This window comes from Eptatretus burgeri, chromosome 4 (genome assembly GCF_056783735.1).
Source record: "Eptatretus burgeri isolate ZD-2024b chromosome 4, Ebu_testis_v1, whole genome shotgun sequence".
Classification (NCBI taxonomy): domain Eukaryota; kingdom Metazoa; phylum Chordata; class Myxini; order Myxiniformes; family Myxinidae; genus Eptatretus; species Eptatretus burgeri.
Window position 1 is genome coordinate 56,585,942 of NC_140964.1, and position 16,747 is coordinate 56,602,688.

Sequence of the window (16,747 nt, forward strand, 5' to 3'; positions counted from 1 at the left end):
CCTGCTGGGTGTCCATATCATACACCCTCCTCACCAGGAAACCTGGTGGGGGAGACGGTGTAGTCGCCAACAACCTGACCATGAAACAGGTCAGTACAGGTTTATATGGTATCTGTAGCAAGTCACAGATCTAATCTGGCCTGACAATATATAGTAAAGAAAGGAAGCACTTTCATTGCATTGTAAACATGGAAAAAGAGATTTAACGTGTTTCCTCTGAAGGTGTCATACCGAATCGGTGGGACGAAATTGTCAGCATTTCGGCGGCGATGCATACTTTTGTGTTCTTGAGCACCCTACACTTTCCATCAGTCGTGACTTTCTAGCAAAATAAAAAGCTTCGTGAAATTTTATTGCACTTCTTGGACAAGCAATACATCCTAAAACTGTCTGCTGCTGTTGCTAGTGTTCGAAGTAAGCAGGGATTATGAAAATCACAGCTGTGCCTGAGTTACTGATGCAACTGGTGGATCAAATTTGTAATTGGATTCTGGTGCCATATACAATCGTCAAATACATTAAAATAAAAACCGGAAGTTTGAATCTTGTGCGGTTTGTGAAAGGGGCAGTGGGGGGCATGAATGGGGTTCCGAATGGCCTGCAAAAATACTTAGGCTACACGTTGGCTAAGAAATTCTGCCAGAAGCAGAGCAGCAGAAGAGAAAGGCGGACAGCCATAGTGGGCATTTTGAAGATGCTTGAGGATTTGGGTATGCACTGGGCCTGGGTAGAGAACATTTGAAGTCTTTGCAGAGAAATGCCTGTACTTATCTTGAGCTGCTACACTTTACTGCCACACACTTTTCATTCAAAACATTTTCTGTCAAATCTTGTGATTTCAATTTGAATCAATACTCACAAAAGTACCTGTCCCCAGTGACAGGACAATTTTAAGTTAATCTAATAATTTAACTTATCTTGTGGACGTAAAAAGAAAGGTCAATTGTGTTGCACTCAAAAAGAAAAATTCAGCTCTTTCAATTTAAGACCAATTGGTCATCCTGTTTGCCAAAAATTGCTATATTGGTCAATTTGACCTCAATTTGCAGCATCAAAACAGTTTCTGAGGCCGCGGCCGAATAGCCCACATTACTTCCCGCACAAAGTTGCATCCGGGACCTGAGTATGGAGATTGTAGCTTTAAATATATGGCTGTGAATAAAGAACAGACAGACAGACAGACAGAGACAGACAGACAGACAGACAGAGACAGACAGACAGACAGAGACAGACAGACAGACAGAGACAGACAGACAGACAGAGACAGACAGACAGACAGAGACAGACAGACAGACAGACACAGACAGACAGACAGACAGAGACAGACAGACAGAGACAGACAGACAGAGACAGACAGACAGAGACAGACAGACAGAGACAGACAGACAGAGACAGACAGACAGACAGAGACAGACAGACAGACAGACAGAGACAGACAGACAGACAGACAGACAGACAGACAGACAGACAGACAGACAGACAGACAGACAGACAGACAGACAGAGAGAGAGAGAGAGAGAGAGAGACAGACAGACAGACAGACAGACAGACAGACAGACAGACAGACATTCACACTTATTATATAGAAAGATAGATGAATGAGGTCCAATGCAAAAAACTCAAGAGAATGTTTTAAAATGTGTCAGAGTAAAAAGCTCCAAAAACATAACGCATTACATTTTATCATGTATTGTACTGAATAAATCAAATTGCCACACATTGTACTTCATTGAATAATGCCATGCTGATCAAAGCACCATGATGACAGATTCCAACACAATATTGTGACGTCCACGGGACTTGAACAGTCCCGCCAACGTAGAATGAACCAAAACGATGGAGGCAATTTATTTGTTTATAACCCAAACATGGCGGTTCTAATCGCTCTGCTGCAAACGGGACGAGGAAGGTGGCACGAGTCACTTTTCACTGAATTGATGATGTTTATTCCTTTTTTCATAATTACCAGAAATAACAAGACTCGGCAAGAAGAGGGATCTGGGGAGATTCGACGGGATGGTGTGGGATCGGGCGTGGGGAAAAACACAGACAATTCCAATGAATATACAGTTCTCAATCCCTCTAAGGCGCCAAGCAGAGACACACACACACACACACACACACACACACACACACACACACACACACACACACACACACACACACACACACACACACACACACAGTAGCTATCTCTGGTGGTCAGGCTGGACCGTGGTGTGGATGCAACTGTCCCTGGATCGGCGCCGGACGAGCCGGCCTTGCTCTCACCAGGGGGGGGCAGGAGAAACCGCGGTGCTGTCGACCTCCTGGTCTTGGCCCAAGTCCGGCCACAGCCGCCAGGGAACCAGCTCCCGCGCCAAGCCGCGAGCAGGAGAGGGAGGCAGGTCCACCCGCCGCCCGACTCCGTATTCCGAGTCAGCAGAACCCTAGAGCCAACCAAAGCGAGGCACGAGGCTCGGCAAGGCTCCCAGGCACGATCAAGAGCACGATCAAGAGCACGGTCGACTCAGCACAGCCACCAGGACGCTCTCTGCCGCCACAGGTTCCACACCAAAAAAACACGAGCGTTCTGGTTGTAATCTTCTTCTTCTTCCTTTTCGACCCTGAACAGAACCTTTTTATCCTTCTGCCCTCGTCACCTCCAATCGAGCCGTTTATTGGCCCACTGCTGTCGCCTTCTGCCAATCGTGATCACGGGGCGGAGCCATCCGCTGCACTGTTCTGTGACGTCACGGCCAGTCTTCAGAGAATACCAAAAGGGGTTTACGCAGACACACTTACCCTATCCCGTATCCCTATCTAATTACGTGACATTTATCATTTCCCCCTTGAAGAAATGAACATTTACTAGACAACTTATCACCTCTGAATTACTACTTATTACATCGAGATCCTGGTAAACTCGAACAGCATGGCATACCTAATTAAACATCCTAATTACCCTTTGAATGCATACCCCCCCCTCAAACGTAACACTGCCCCCTCCTCTGGTACCGCAGCTCCTGCAAGGTATATCACAGGCGCTACCGTACCAGCCTTGACACTTACTGACTCACACCTAATTAACCTAACGAAATAAAGTAGGAGGGGCAATGGGCAGCGAGTCGCAGCTAACTTACCTATCCTGCTTAATGTACTACCCCCTTATGGCCTTATCCTCGCCTAAACAATCATTCGTTTTTTTTGTTTTGTTTTGTTTTTTTTTATCACATGAGAGCACCGAGTGAAGTTGCACTCCATCTTCTCGATCATCACTCTTGCCCAGCACTCTTCCAGTGATCTGGGGAGGGGAAACAAAAGGTTCCACAAAAACACAACACTTATACTTTACATTCCTACTCTAAGCCTTAACGACACTATTCACAGGATATTTACACTTGACCGCCTCCCCCAGTGGATGCTAATAGACCCAGCGTTACCTGGGGAGCCAATTTTCAAATTTGCTTGCCCCAAAATTATGCGGACATCATGCCCTTGCTGCACCTGTCAAGTTGTGCGGGATCGGGTGGGACTCACACATCTTCACAACACTCACACCATGGTCATCATCACATTTCTAGGTCATGGTCCCCATTTTAATGATGCAGGCTGAACCCCATCATGGCCGTGGGGTGGGTTAACACAAGATGATGGGGGCATCTCAGGTGCAACCATGCCCACAGGTAAGCTTTAGTCCAACCCGGACGCTTCTCCGCCCCGCTCCCTTTGATTCCCTCCCCCCTGGTAGCCATCAGCTCTAATCCCGTACAACACTCTGGAAGGGGTCTCACTGGCTCCTCTGGCCTTCCTGGGTCGCCAAGGTCCTACCCGCCTTGGTCACCCAACCAGACCCTCTCCCAGTTGCCTCCAGACACTGTCAACATTAGCCATGAGGTGGTGAATCTCCTTGAAGGGGGTCGCAATTCACGCTCACCGTGAGCTTCAGCAATCCCTGTGAACAAGCACATCATCCCCACCCACAAAACCCACATGACTCCCCCACCCCATCGGCCTTACATGTGACACCTGCATTTCTAACACTTCACTGACCATGACCTTCCCTGTTACCACACCATGCCCAATAAAAAAAACAATGTGTGCACCATACATTTCACTTCTTCACTTAAAACAACTCACACAGCACTTCTCACCCGATCCACGCACCAGCCATTGGACAGCCACTCGTGCCCGCTTTGTTTCCAATTACCCACTGTCCCGATTGTCACTCTAAAACCCAGCAGAACTCACAAATCCATGCCAATTTTCCCACAATTATTTTTTTTTTCCACCAAAGGAGGGCACTTCGCCACAATCTCAGCAGCCGAGCATGGCCGTATATGCTCAGCCCAATCTAGTCTCCCCGACCCCCGACAGTGATCTCCAGACCCAACATATGAAAGGGCATCTCGGATCGACCTGGCGGTTCAGCAGGAGGATTCATCCTCTGTAATATTTGGGTAATGCCAATTTCTCCCAGCCCCCCTCCCTGATACTGAATCTCCGCCTGTCGGATCGTCACCGATGGCCTCTCTGGAACCCGACCCAGCCGACTCCACGAGGCCAGCCTGGCTGCGCACTCAGCCGCTCGGTGAATGGTGGGTGGATCCTGTAGCTCCACTAGCGCTCGGACCTCAGGGTCAGGAAGAGCAGCTAAAAATTTCTCTAGTGCCAGTCTGTCCCATGCCTCCACTGTAAGGTCCCGATACGCGATCCTGACTGATTGGTAAAGGTCCTGTGCCAGCTCCTGAACTGTCTCACCCGGCTTTAATCTGCGGTGCTGGAGCTGGGCCCGCACCAGATCACAGTTTTCCGCGAACCCAAACCGACGGCTCAACGCCTCGCAAATGTGGGAGCTGGTCAACATCCCCTCCGCGATCACGTTTAACACATCTGCGGCTGGTCCCCGCAACGTTGCCACCAAATTCCCTGTACGTTCCCACTCATTCCACCCGTTTAGTCGGGAAATGCACTCAAATTGCGTCAGAAAAGCTTCAACACTCCCTGACCCGTCAAAATTTACCAGGGGGATCACTTTTACGGTGGCCCGCTTCTCAGTTTCTCCCTTGTCCGAATCCAGCCCAGGGATCAAACACCCTTGTGGCTGCGTATCCAATTTCGGAGCCCACTGTGGCCAAAGATGTTTTGTGGTGAGGGTCTCATGGGTCAATTTTGCCTCCTGTTCCAAACGTTGAATGGACCGATTCACCTCTTCCCGCAGGATCTTCTGGGCCCGCACAACCTCCTCCAAGGCTCCGTCGCGAGTTTGTAGCTGCTCCTCAACCAACCCGGACACTCTACTTACAAAAGACGGCTCTACCAGGCCTTTATCCAAGACTTCATCTTGGCTCATAATTTTATCTTGTTCGTCCAAACGAGCCTCCAATCCTTTTACCTCCTCCGCCAAATTCATCCCTTGCTTCCTCAGCTCTCCCCACTCTTCAACTTGCAGCTGCATACGAGCATCCACACAGGCACGATGACGTTCCAGGCTTTCATCCACTTTATCAACCCGAATGTTCGTTGCATCAATTTTATCTACCAATTTTTTTCGTATATTTTCCCCCTCCAATGTAATTTCTACCTTTGTTTCCTCCAATCTATCCTCGAATTTACTTTGTATTTCTCCCAATTTAACATCCACACACTCCTGCATCTCAGTTTTCATTTTCTCCATCTTTTCCCCCAATTCATCCCTCATTAAATCAATCCATGCACCCAACTGTACCCCCATTACCCTCAATTGATCTGTCATTTCTGCCCTCTGTGCCGTCATTTCTGCCCTCTGTGTCACGAATTGATTTTCCATTTGTGCCCCCTGTGCCGTCATTTTTGCCCCCTGTGCCGTCATTTTTGCCCCCTGTGCTGTAATTGCACTCATTAAACGTTCCAACATTGTCCAGATAGTCATCGTGCCGGTTTCCGGCGCTGCCGGCTCCGTTACGGGCAATGAAGCACGGTCCACGCTCGGAATGGGGGAGGTTCCAACCCTACCCCCGTCTCTCCCCTCTTCCCGCGACTCGCTGCCAGACACGTGGCCTTCCTCCTCAAACATCTGCACATCTGCCATGGTGCAGAAGTCCCATTTGCCGCCAATTAATTTAAATTTGAAAAATCCCGCCAAAATTTTCCCGCGCTCGCGCGCTTTTCTGTAGTAATTTTATATTCCAATTTGTGGCGAGATTTTAATCCTGGTATATAATTTAGAGGGGTTCGAATATCCAACACCCTGACACCAATGTGATGTCCACGGGACTTGAACAGTCCCGCCAACGTAGAATGAGCCGAAACGATGGAGGCGATTTATTTGTTTATAACCCAATCATGGCGGTTCTAATCGCTCTGCTGCAAACGGGACGAGGAAGGTGGCACGAGTCACTTTTCACTGAGTTGATGATGTTTATTCCTTTTTTTATAATTACCAGAAATAACAAGACTCGGCAAGAAGAGGGATCCGGGGCGATTCGACGGGATGGTGTGGGATCGGGCGTGGGGAAAAACACAGACAATTCCAATGAATATACAGTTCTCAATCCCTCTAAGGCGCCAAGCAGACACACACACACACACACACACACACACACACACACACACACACACACACACACACACACACACACACACACACACACACACACACACACACACACACACACACACACACACACACACACAAACGTAGCTATCTCTGGTGGTCAGGCTGGACCGTGGTGTGGACGCAACTGTCCCTGGATCGGCGCCGGACGAGCCGGCCTTGCTCTCGCCAGGGGGGGGGGGGCAGGAGAAACCGCGGTGCTGTCGACCTCCTGGTCCTGGCCCAAGTCCGCCCACAGCCGCCAGGGAACCAGCTCCCGCGCCAAGCCGCGAGCAGGAGAGGGAGGCAGGTCCACCCGCCACCCGACCCCGTATTCCGAGTCAGCAGTACCCTAGAGCCAACCAAAGCGAGGCACGAGGCTCGGCAAGGCTCCCAGGCACGATCAAGAGCACGATCAAGAGCACGGTCGACTCAGCACAGCCACCAGGACGCTCTCTGCCGCCACAGGTTCCACACCAAAAAAACACGAGCGTTCTGGTTGTAATCTTCTTCTTCTTCCTTTTCGACGCCGAACAGAACCTTTTTATCCTTCTGCCCTCGTCACCTCCAATCGAGCCGTTTATTGGCCCACTGCCGTCGCCTTCTGCCAATCGTGATCACGGGGCGGAGCCATCCGCTGCACTGTTCTGTGACATCACGGCCAGTCTTCAGAGAATACCAAAAGGGGTTTACGCAGACACACTTACCCTATCCCGTGTCCCTATCTGATTACGTGACATTTATCATTTCCCCCTTGAATAAATGAACATTTACTAGACAACTTATCACCACTGAATTACTACTTATTACATCGAGATCCTGGTAAACTCGAACAGCATGGCATACCTAATTAAACATCCTAATTACCCTTTGAATGCATACCCCCCCCTCAAACGTAACAATATGTATATATATATATATATATACATATATATATATATATATATATATATATATATATATATATATATATATACATATGTTAAGATATATCTCTGCCTTACTCTTACATCCCAGGCCTGCAAAGCTAAATAAAATGAAGAAAGAAAAATCCCTCATCATCTCTCCCCCATTACTTAAAACCTCTCTAACTTGCCGACATTTTACCACAACCTATACCCATTCACACAAAATGCTGAACTTATTTTTCGTTTTATTAACTGCTTAATGACAGTTATATTTTTCATATTCCTGCTGATATTAAAGAGGATGCACTGGATGAATGAGCAGCACACGGTACCTGGATATCAGTGAGGTGCAACATCGTCTTGGCAAAAGGCAGCGTGTCAAACTCCACTGCCTTCCATACCACATGGCCGGCAATCTCCCCCACTTTTTTCTTTTTGGACACCACAACCAGATACATTCCTAGAGGGTGCCAAACACAATCAGAGAGAGAGAGAAAAGAGAGAAAAGAGAGAAAAGAGAGAAAAGAGAGAAAAGAGAGAAAAGAGAGAAAAGAGAGAAAAGAGAGAAAAGAGAGAAAAGAGAGAAAAGAGAGAAAAGAGAGAAAAGAGAGAAAAGAGAGAAAAGAGGGAAAAGAGGGAAAAGAGGGAAAAGAGGGAAAAGAGGGAAAAGAGGGAAAAGAGGGAAAAGAGGGAAAAGAGAGAAAAGAGAGAAAAGAGAGAAAAGAGAGAAAAGAGAGAAAAGAGATAAAAGAGAGAAAAGAGGGAAAAGAGGGAAAAGAGGGAAAAGAGGGAAAAGAGGGAAAAGAGGGAAAAGAGGGAAAAGAGAGAAAAGAGAGAAAAGAGAGAAAAGAGAGAAAAGAGAGAAAAGAGAGAAAAGAGAGAAAGAGAGAGAGAGAGAGAGAGAGAGAGAGAGAGAGAGAGAGAGAGAGAGAGAGAGAGAGAGAGAGAGAGAGAGAGAGAGAGAGAGAGAGAGAGAGAGAGAGAGAGAAAAAAAAAAAAAGCAAATTGCAAACTCAAGAACAATTTTGACATTAAAAATACAAATAAACATCTAAACATTTATTCAGCTTTTTCAATTCCATGCCCTAATGGGAGTACCATGTAAAATTGTAGGATTTTTGACTCTTCCACTCAATCACCTCCCTCACCCCCCAAGTCCCCCTTGTTACTCCCAACTCTTCCAAATACCCTTTTTATTCCCTCCCCAAACTCAAATTCTCTCAAACTTTTCCCTTCTTTACTACATTTCGATTTTGCTTTTCTTAATTTTTATCTGCCCCATCCCCTCCACGACCTCACCAAATGAGATGTTGATCACACCCAATGAGAAAGAACCTCTATTGGGGGGTGGGTGGGTGCCTCAGGAGAAGACCAACTCCAACAGGAAAGGACAACAATTTTGACTATATTTCAAAAAAAAAAATTTTTTTTAAATAATCAATAATTTTGACTGCACTCGCTGCCAAAACAATAACAGAACCCCGAAGAAGTAGCATTCAAACAAATTCCAAATAGAGTTAAACAGAGCGATCTACCTCCGTGCACACTCTCTCCAGCATGGCGTTTGCACCTTTGGTTGTTCTGAGAGTTCAGATGCACTCAGACTAAACATTTCCAAAATCATTGCAGAATAGCCTTTGGCAATAACTCTGGGGACTGTGCTCTGAATATTTTTAGCAATAATGAGGTAATGCAGAACACTTTTAGCAAACTCCCAGCTGACATGAGCAGGGGGAAAAAAAAAAAACCTTTTTCACAATGACATTATTTCATGGTGCAAGGTCCTCGAAAACTGCCTCTGCAGAGCAAAGTCCTCCTTCCCAATCTTTTCCAATCAAATTTTGAGAGATTATACAGGGTTCACAACAGTATAGATAAAAGAAAATTGTGACTGCATTCTTTGTTGAAAATTTCAAAGGACTAAATATGGTTGAGTGAGCTCAAACCGACGACGAGGCAATAAATGTATATTGCAAATCTCCATGAGATGCCATTCTACCACGTAATTGTTATGGTTGGTTGTTCATTGGCCCTCCAATCCTATTGAATCCTATACCATCCTGGCACGAGTCCAAGATGGGTAAATCAGCAAGTATCAAATAAAGTAGATGTGTAAAAAAAAAGTTTGTAAATATCAAGGGATGTGTTTAAAGTTTAAGCTTACGGATATACAGGGTGGTGCAGAGCCGACTGACGCATTTGGATATGCGATAATTGAAACACGAGGTTTATGCTCAAAGCTTATAATTTTATTATTTATGGTAGATAGCATCAGGAAGGTGGCCTTCACCAGTTACAGTGTATCGTTTTAGAAAAATGGTCCCAAAACCTCAAAAGTTCCCACCCCACCGCTCGGACAGGAGAGCGGTCTGAAATGTGTCAGTCGGCTCTGCACCGCCCTGTATTTACAAGAGAAAGCAAAAGCAGCTCAAGAAAGTTTTTGATAAGTAGAAGTTCTCTCAGAATTGCAACAATGCCCACTTTGAAGCTCAAAATCAAGTCTGTATATGTGGCACTAATAATGCAGAGCAGGACAATGGTAAACTTTGAATGCACTTCAATACGAGATGTGGGCTTACACAATAGCTTTGAGGTATACACGCTCACCTCTGAACTATCTAGCCAAGGTTTGAATCGCGACCCAGCTATAAACCGTCACTTTGGTGTTTTGCATGCAGGAAGGGCGAGGCAACATGCACACAATCCGTCGGAAGGACGTTAAGCCGAAGGACGCTTATGCCAGCACCGTTCGCCTGTGGGCATTAAATATCCCTTGGGATTGTTCACAAAGACGAGGCGAGTTATCGCCGGTACCCTGAGGAAATTCCAAATTCCTGCCCTGACAACTGCTGGGAAGGCAAGAGCAAACCACCCAGCATAACACTTGCCAAGAAACTCCTTCAGCAGCACCAACACTCTGTAACGAGTATGGTACAGTCGGTGACGATGAAGTACGAGGTCGCAAGTGAAAATATTACTCAGCACAAAATGTCCATTCACAAATGCAGACCAATGCTGTGCCTTGAGGAATTCATAAACCTTTTACTAAACATGCAAAATATTTTCCTCAATTTTTTTTTTGCAATTCAGTAAAACATAAAGACAGCATAAAATGTGATCTCACCTGCTTCTAAGGCAATTGTACCCATAACAGCACATATTGGTCTGGAAATGGCAGAAGGAGGAATGTTTTTCTGAACTGTGTAAACATACAGAAAGTGTTAAGCAAAAATACATTTGGTTTGTGTCAACAAAGATTCATTTTTATTATGCACACCATATTCTTGGTGTTATTTCTAATCGTTTTTTGTACAACCTTTGAAACCATGTTATCAACCAGTCATGGAACTCAAAATCAGATTTGCAAAATGAAGACATATTACAGAGCTCGTCATGGACGAAATGTAGGCGAGTAAGTGATCACTCTCCAAGATTTTCTCCTCGGCGAAGAGGCGTTTGATTAAATTTAAGGGGAAGTAACTCCATACAAGCAAGACAAAAAGTTGGTTGATCTAATAAATTCGCAGGAGTTAATTTGTCAATTTACGACCAAGTAATTATGAACAAAGCGAGTATATGAGAGAGACAAAATTAAACAAATCAACACAGAACACTACTGAAATAATGTATGTACACAAATAGACAATTTCATGGTACGGGTTGAGAGTGGAGGGACAAGAGGGAGGGAAAGGCAAGCCTTTATGTCTTGGACGGACTGCTCAAATAATTTGTCTGGGAAGGTAAAGGGGAGGTAAGCCCGGAGCGATACGGCACTGCCCTCGCCCTTGTCGGGCTTTTGAGTGAGTCTTATCCACCACATGCATCCTTTCCTGCCCCCCACCCCCACCCCTCTCACTACTGTTTGTTTTGACATGTTATATTTTGATACAATCTATTCTACACATTCTGACAGTATACTACCTCTTCCATGAACCTCAACTCTATTAAAAGAAATAATAATAATAATAATAATAATAATAATAATAATAATAATAATAATAATAAAAGGTGACAACTAATTACTTGCCCCAAACTTACGCAAGGAGAGGAAAGGTGAGCATGAGCGATCGCTTGCTAATCATGATGAGCTCCGTATTAATAATGTAATTAATGAACAAATACATAGCCTCCAGATTAAAGTATTCCCTGTGATTTAACGAAATTTGAATGTAAAAAATTCCAAAAAAAAATATTATGTTCCACGCATAACTTGTGGAATGTCTCATGCATATTCATGCTCCACCCATCTGTCACGTTATCTCCGCTGGAAGTGGGTAAGAGCGGTGCTGCCACATGTCGGGGGACGTGTGGTCATTGTGGAGAAGGCATGGTTTTTACCGACACACTTTGGAGTGTTTTAAATATAGAAAAAGTGATTTAAACCTCTTCACATGTTGGTCAATCTGCCTGGAGCATTCTTATTCAATAATCTGGACACACAGGCTGTTCCAGGATAGCAAAAACATGACTTCACTCTCGCCCTGCCGCCAGGAGGAAGCAGAGCCACAATGTCGAGGAATTTGCTTCATATGCGGTCTGTCGCTGACTCCCGGGTTTCATCCAACTCTTCCAGGTCTTCGCTCTTGTTGAAGTCAAAATCAGAAGCAGCCGAGGTCTCTGTCAGAGCTGCCATGGGATGCAAATCAGAAGAAGCTCAATTGCTACTCGAACAGCAATAGATGTATCTCAAGCAGTAGTAGATGCAGCAACAGATGCACCAACAGAGTGATCTCTAGCAGCAACAGATGCAGCATTGATTGAAAGCTACACAGCAACATATATATCTCAAACAGCTGAAGCATGAGTAAGATGCTGCTGTGGCTCGGGCCGCTTGGAGGCGATTACTTATGCTCCACATTGGGTGGAATTCGACATTTCGATAACTGGATCACCTACACCTGTAAAGAAGGTGGGAATACTCTGGTCCAGGGATGCCATGTCTTCGCCACCATCCATTCTATCTGAAGACTATATTAAAGGTATTCCACCAGATACAAGGGTGCATGTTGACCCAGCTACGTCACTCGAACCAGTGTCATTTCAGACAGACCCCTTTCCCCAGCCGTTAACGCTGCACCAGCAGCATCCATGAAGAACTCATCAACATCAAACGTCTCCAACAGGCAAGTTCTGTCTGCTCAATATAACATGATGCCAGCTCCTGGTCTATCCGATGAAACTCACCAGACAACTAATGCCTTACACACAACCTTCATGTCATCATCCTTCTCCAATGCTATGCGTCACAGTTGCACATCCACTCTCATTGTGTTAACGTGCCCCATAATGAGCTTGTGGGTCACAAACGCAGCTCCGGTTACGACCATTCGGTATCACACCATGTATACTGACCTTACGTCACCATCCAGTGGGTTTACAACCACCAACGAATTAGGTTGTTTTTTTTTCTCACCAAATCCAATGTACATCCATGCTGTACCTGCATATGCTGTGAGGACAAACACCACACATCTGGCAACAACATTACCAGTGTCTAGCCATTCACTATTTAGTCAAGAAGTTAAGCCATCAATCATGCCAACAGTGATGCCTGCCATGCACGATTGCTTAAGTTATCCATCTCATCGAGACTTCGTTTCAAATACGATCTCTGCATTTGACGATAAGCCTGAGAAATTCAGGACATGGCATGCGGCCTTCCAGAACATGATCAGAGGAGTACCGCTAGCAACCAATGAACAGTGTAACCTCATGGTTCAACATATGGCTGATGGTTCAGAATCCAAAGCACTCGTAGGGCATCTTAACTGAGTCGACATTTCTAACCCTGATGTTGGTTTGCAGCAGGCCTGGAATCACCTTCAAGAAAGATTCGGCAGCGATGATGCAGTTACACAATCATTGCTAAACAAGCTGGAACGTTTGCCTCAAGTCTCTTTTCATGAATGCAAAACTTTGCACAAGTTTAGCGACACCATCGAGGAGGTAGACGCTGCCAAAACAATGGTTCCCTTCCCGAACTTGCAGCTTTGGATACATCTCTGTTCCTCAAACCAATCATAGCGAAGCTTCCACCTGACCTCGTGAATTGTTGGAGGATGGAGGCCTTCAAGTATAAAGAAACACACGTCACCCTTCCACCATTTTTGATGCTCACACCCTTTGTTCTGCGTAATGCAAAAATTCCAAAGGACCTCAGTCTGATGGTTTCCTCGGAATATGACGAAGGATCACATTCTTCAGCAATTACGGTGAAAGCTCCACTCACCACGAATAACAAAATGTCTGCCTGCACTCGTAACACTCGTCCGAGGTTAAGCGTAAGCAAGACTAAGATCACAGATGAATTGCTGCCACAGATTGTCGAGCCGCCTTCTGAAAATCAGCAACACTCGTCGTCAAATGGAAGATCTGCAACAATTCTTCCATATTCACAGGACCAAACATCCTCTTGCATATTATTGCATTAACATTCAAAGCAAAAACATTGTAATCTACACTCATCCTTCTTAACCAATGGAAACGATGTACCAGATTTGTTTTAATGAGTAGAGTATTTTAATGAAAGAAAAAGCAATTTAAACTTCTGCAAGTGTTGGTTAAACTGCCTTGAGCATTTTTATTCAAGAATCTGGACACGAAGGCCGTTCCAGGATAGTTCCTATTTTCAGGTAAAATTTAAAGTTTAAAATGCTAAAGCTGTCATCTCCTAATTTTGTTCCAATGTACAAAGGAAAAAAATCACATCAAATTTGATCTGTTTTCATCCATATTTATAGATTGCTCACAAAGGTTCTGAAGTTCTGGACTGCATTGGCCTCATTAGTTACTTTTACATTGAGAAGTTTATTTTTTGCTGTTGTGGAAGTGGCTTCTCTGGTCCTCAAAAACTTGGGGAGTTCTTTCTGTTCTTCGTTCTTTGTTATGATGGCATGATACTCCTCAATAAGTCACACACCTTTCAGCATTGAACACTTGAAGGTAGTATGTGATAACTGTCTGTAGTACCCTCCTGTAATCCTGTCAGCTCCCATGACTCAGGGTCAGAATCCAGAAAAACAGCTGGGATTTTGAGGCACCTGAAGAAGTCCATTGTATTTTGTGACAAAATCTTCAATTTACATGTCTTCAGACTTCATGATATTCAGCTCATTGCACTTTGGAGGTTTATCCAATGCCTTCCTTTTCATTTACTGCCTTTACCATTGCTCATTTTGACTATGTGCATATACAGCTGAATCAAAGAATGCAAAAACAATGAGGTTCTCACTGAGATATCAAATATGCTCAGCAAATTTATAAGAAGAAGATTTTTAACAAGCAGACTTTGAAAGGGCAGAATTCACCTTCTCGTACTTAAGAAGATGGAAGAAGTCAAGGTCATTGCGAGGACAAGAAATGGCACGAGCAGCAGTGAACCATGTCCTAAGGATAGACTCAAACAACAAGATGTTGCATTAAGGAACTCACCATCCCAGTGAATTACAAGTGAGACTGTTGGCTGGAACCGTTACTTTACATATTTGGCAAGTTCTTCACGGAAACATTGTCGAGCTCTACGAATCGAGGAACAGTTGATGGTTAGCTCCTGCACAGTATGACTGAGGCTCTGCACTGTGGTAGCAAGGAAAAAAGTGTCACCCATCACTCAACCTGGTTTTGTCCAAAGGTCCTGCCAAATTCAGATTGGCCAATATTTATTCTTGCCCTCTTAGGTTTAGAAGATGATCAATTCTGGAATATTCAGAATATGCAGATATAATGTGAGCCACAACTATGGTAAAACTTCAACTTAATTGAGCAACTATTAAGTATTGATACAATTTGGTGCAAATTATTTATGGTACATCGACTATAAATGGATGAGGTGAGTTTGCATCATGTTTTTTGTGGAGATCTACTGGAGGTTTCTGATGCCAAATGTGATGCACCAAAATGATAGTCATGATCTCCTGAGTTGATTAGGCAAACCAACTACAAAGAACCCAGAAGAATTCCAATATTTTAAATGCACGCCATGTTAAGGTGTATAAAGCAACTTATTACGTCCCACAGCATTGGCATTCAAAATACAAAATAAATAACAAAAAGAATGATACTATTGAAACAAAGTATGTATGAATTAATACTCATAATATTAACATGTAGAAAAGACATAAGATGTCATAGCTCCAATTGGTTTAGTAATTTTGCTGAATGGAGTTAAAGGGCTTGCCCATATTTATGTACTACTAAAATGGCTGCCAGTCTACCAGTCGGCCATCTTTGATCAGATCACAAAATAAAGTGAGGTGCACATCAGTAGGGTAAGAATACTGATTCTGGCTCACTTTTCCCCATGTAAATGAATGGGGGATTTTCAGCGATTTATTTTTTTTTTCCCTAAAAATAAATCCCCTTTTTATCCCAAGGTATATTTATTTGTCTCCCCTTTTAACTTGGAGGTTGAACCTCATTGAATTGAACAGCTCACTCATTGAACCTATAAAGATTTGTTCATTCTCAAATTCCTTCAATAGTTTAATTTTCTTTGCACAATAATCCCCATCTAAAATATTGACAAACAAAACATTTGAATCTTTATATTTTTTAAGATACCCCTTTTGTGCCATTACGAAATGATAAACTTCTCTTAATGCTCTTGTTTGACCACCTCCTGAGCCACATATCATTTTGAGATTATAGTAAATTGTTTTTTCATTGTTCAATTGATAACCATCAAAGTTTTCAGTCCATTCAAGGATATTCATTTTTTTCTTTACATCCTCTAACTTACTAGTTTTTAAATTAATTCGCTTATTTGTTTTATTTACCTTTGTTTTAGTTATTTTTTCAATAAGACTTATTTGATATTTTTCACATTCATTATGTTTTCCATTTATATACCAAGACTGAGATTTTCTCCACTCTTTAGTTTGATTAATACTTGGTTTAACCATTTATATATTGTGAAAAAACGCGGCGGTAGCTCTTAAAAACCCTAACCCATCTTCCCATCGTTAAAACATAATCTATTTTATACACTCTATCATACAATATCCATATGGAACACAATCTATTCCATTATCTAAAATAAATCTCTTATCATCAAAGGCTCCTAATGCCTTTTTATTTACTTCTTCACTATATATGTTATGTTTATAACTTCTTATTGTATTCATTTCCTATATTCTTCTTTCTTATTCATCAAACAATTATAATAATTTCTAAAAGTTATTGATTTCTTTATTACATATTTCTTTATTCCCTTTAACCTCTTATCAATCTGTTCACCATACTTATAAGCATATGCCTTTGCTCTCAATCCAATAAACTCACTCATTAC

The 16,747-nt window shown here is 43.6% G+C and overlaps 1 protein-coding gene across 2 annotated transcripts in view; it reads right to left on the minus strand.

The window, feature by feature from the left end:
• Positions 1 to 16,747, minus strand: part of SACM1L (SAC1 like phosphatidylinositide phosphatase) — a 96,992-nt gene that overhangs the window by 44,318 nt on the left and 35,927 nt on the right. For both annotated transcript variants that reach the window (XM_085878132.1, XM_085878133.1), the window contains exons 3-4: positions 10,586 to 10,660; positions 7,794 to 7,921 (exon numbers count right to left, since the gene is read on the minus strand). In XM_085878132.1, coding sequence (XP_085734258.1) covers positions 7,794 to 7,921; positions 10,586 to 10,660 — 203 coding nt within the window. The remainder of the gene's footprint in view (positions 1 to 7,793; positions 7,922 to 10,585; positions 10,661 to 16,747) is intronic.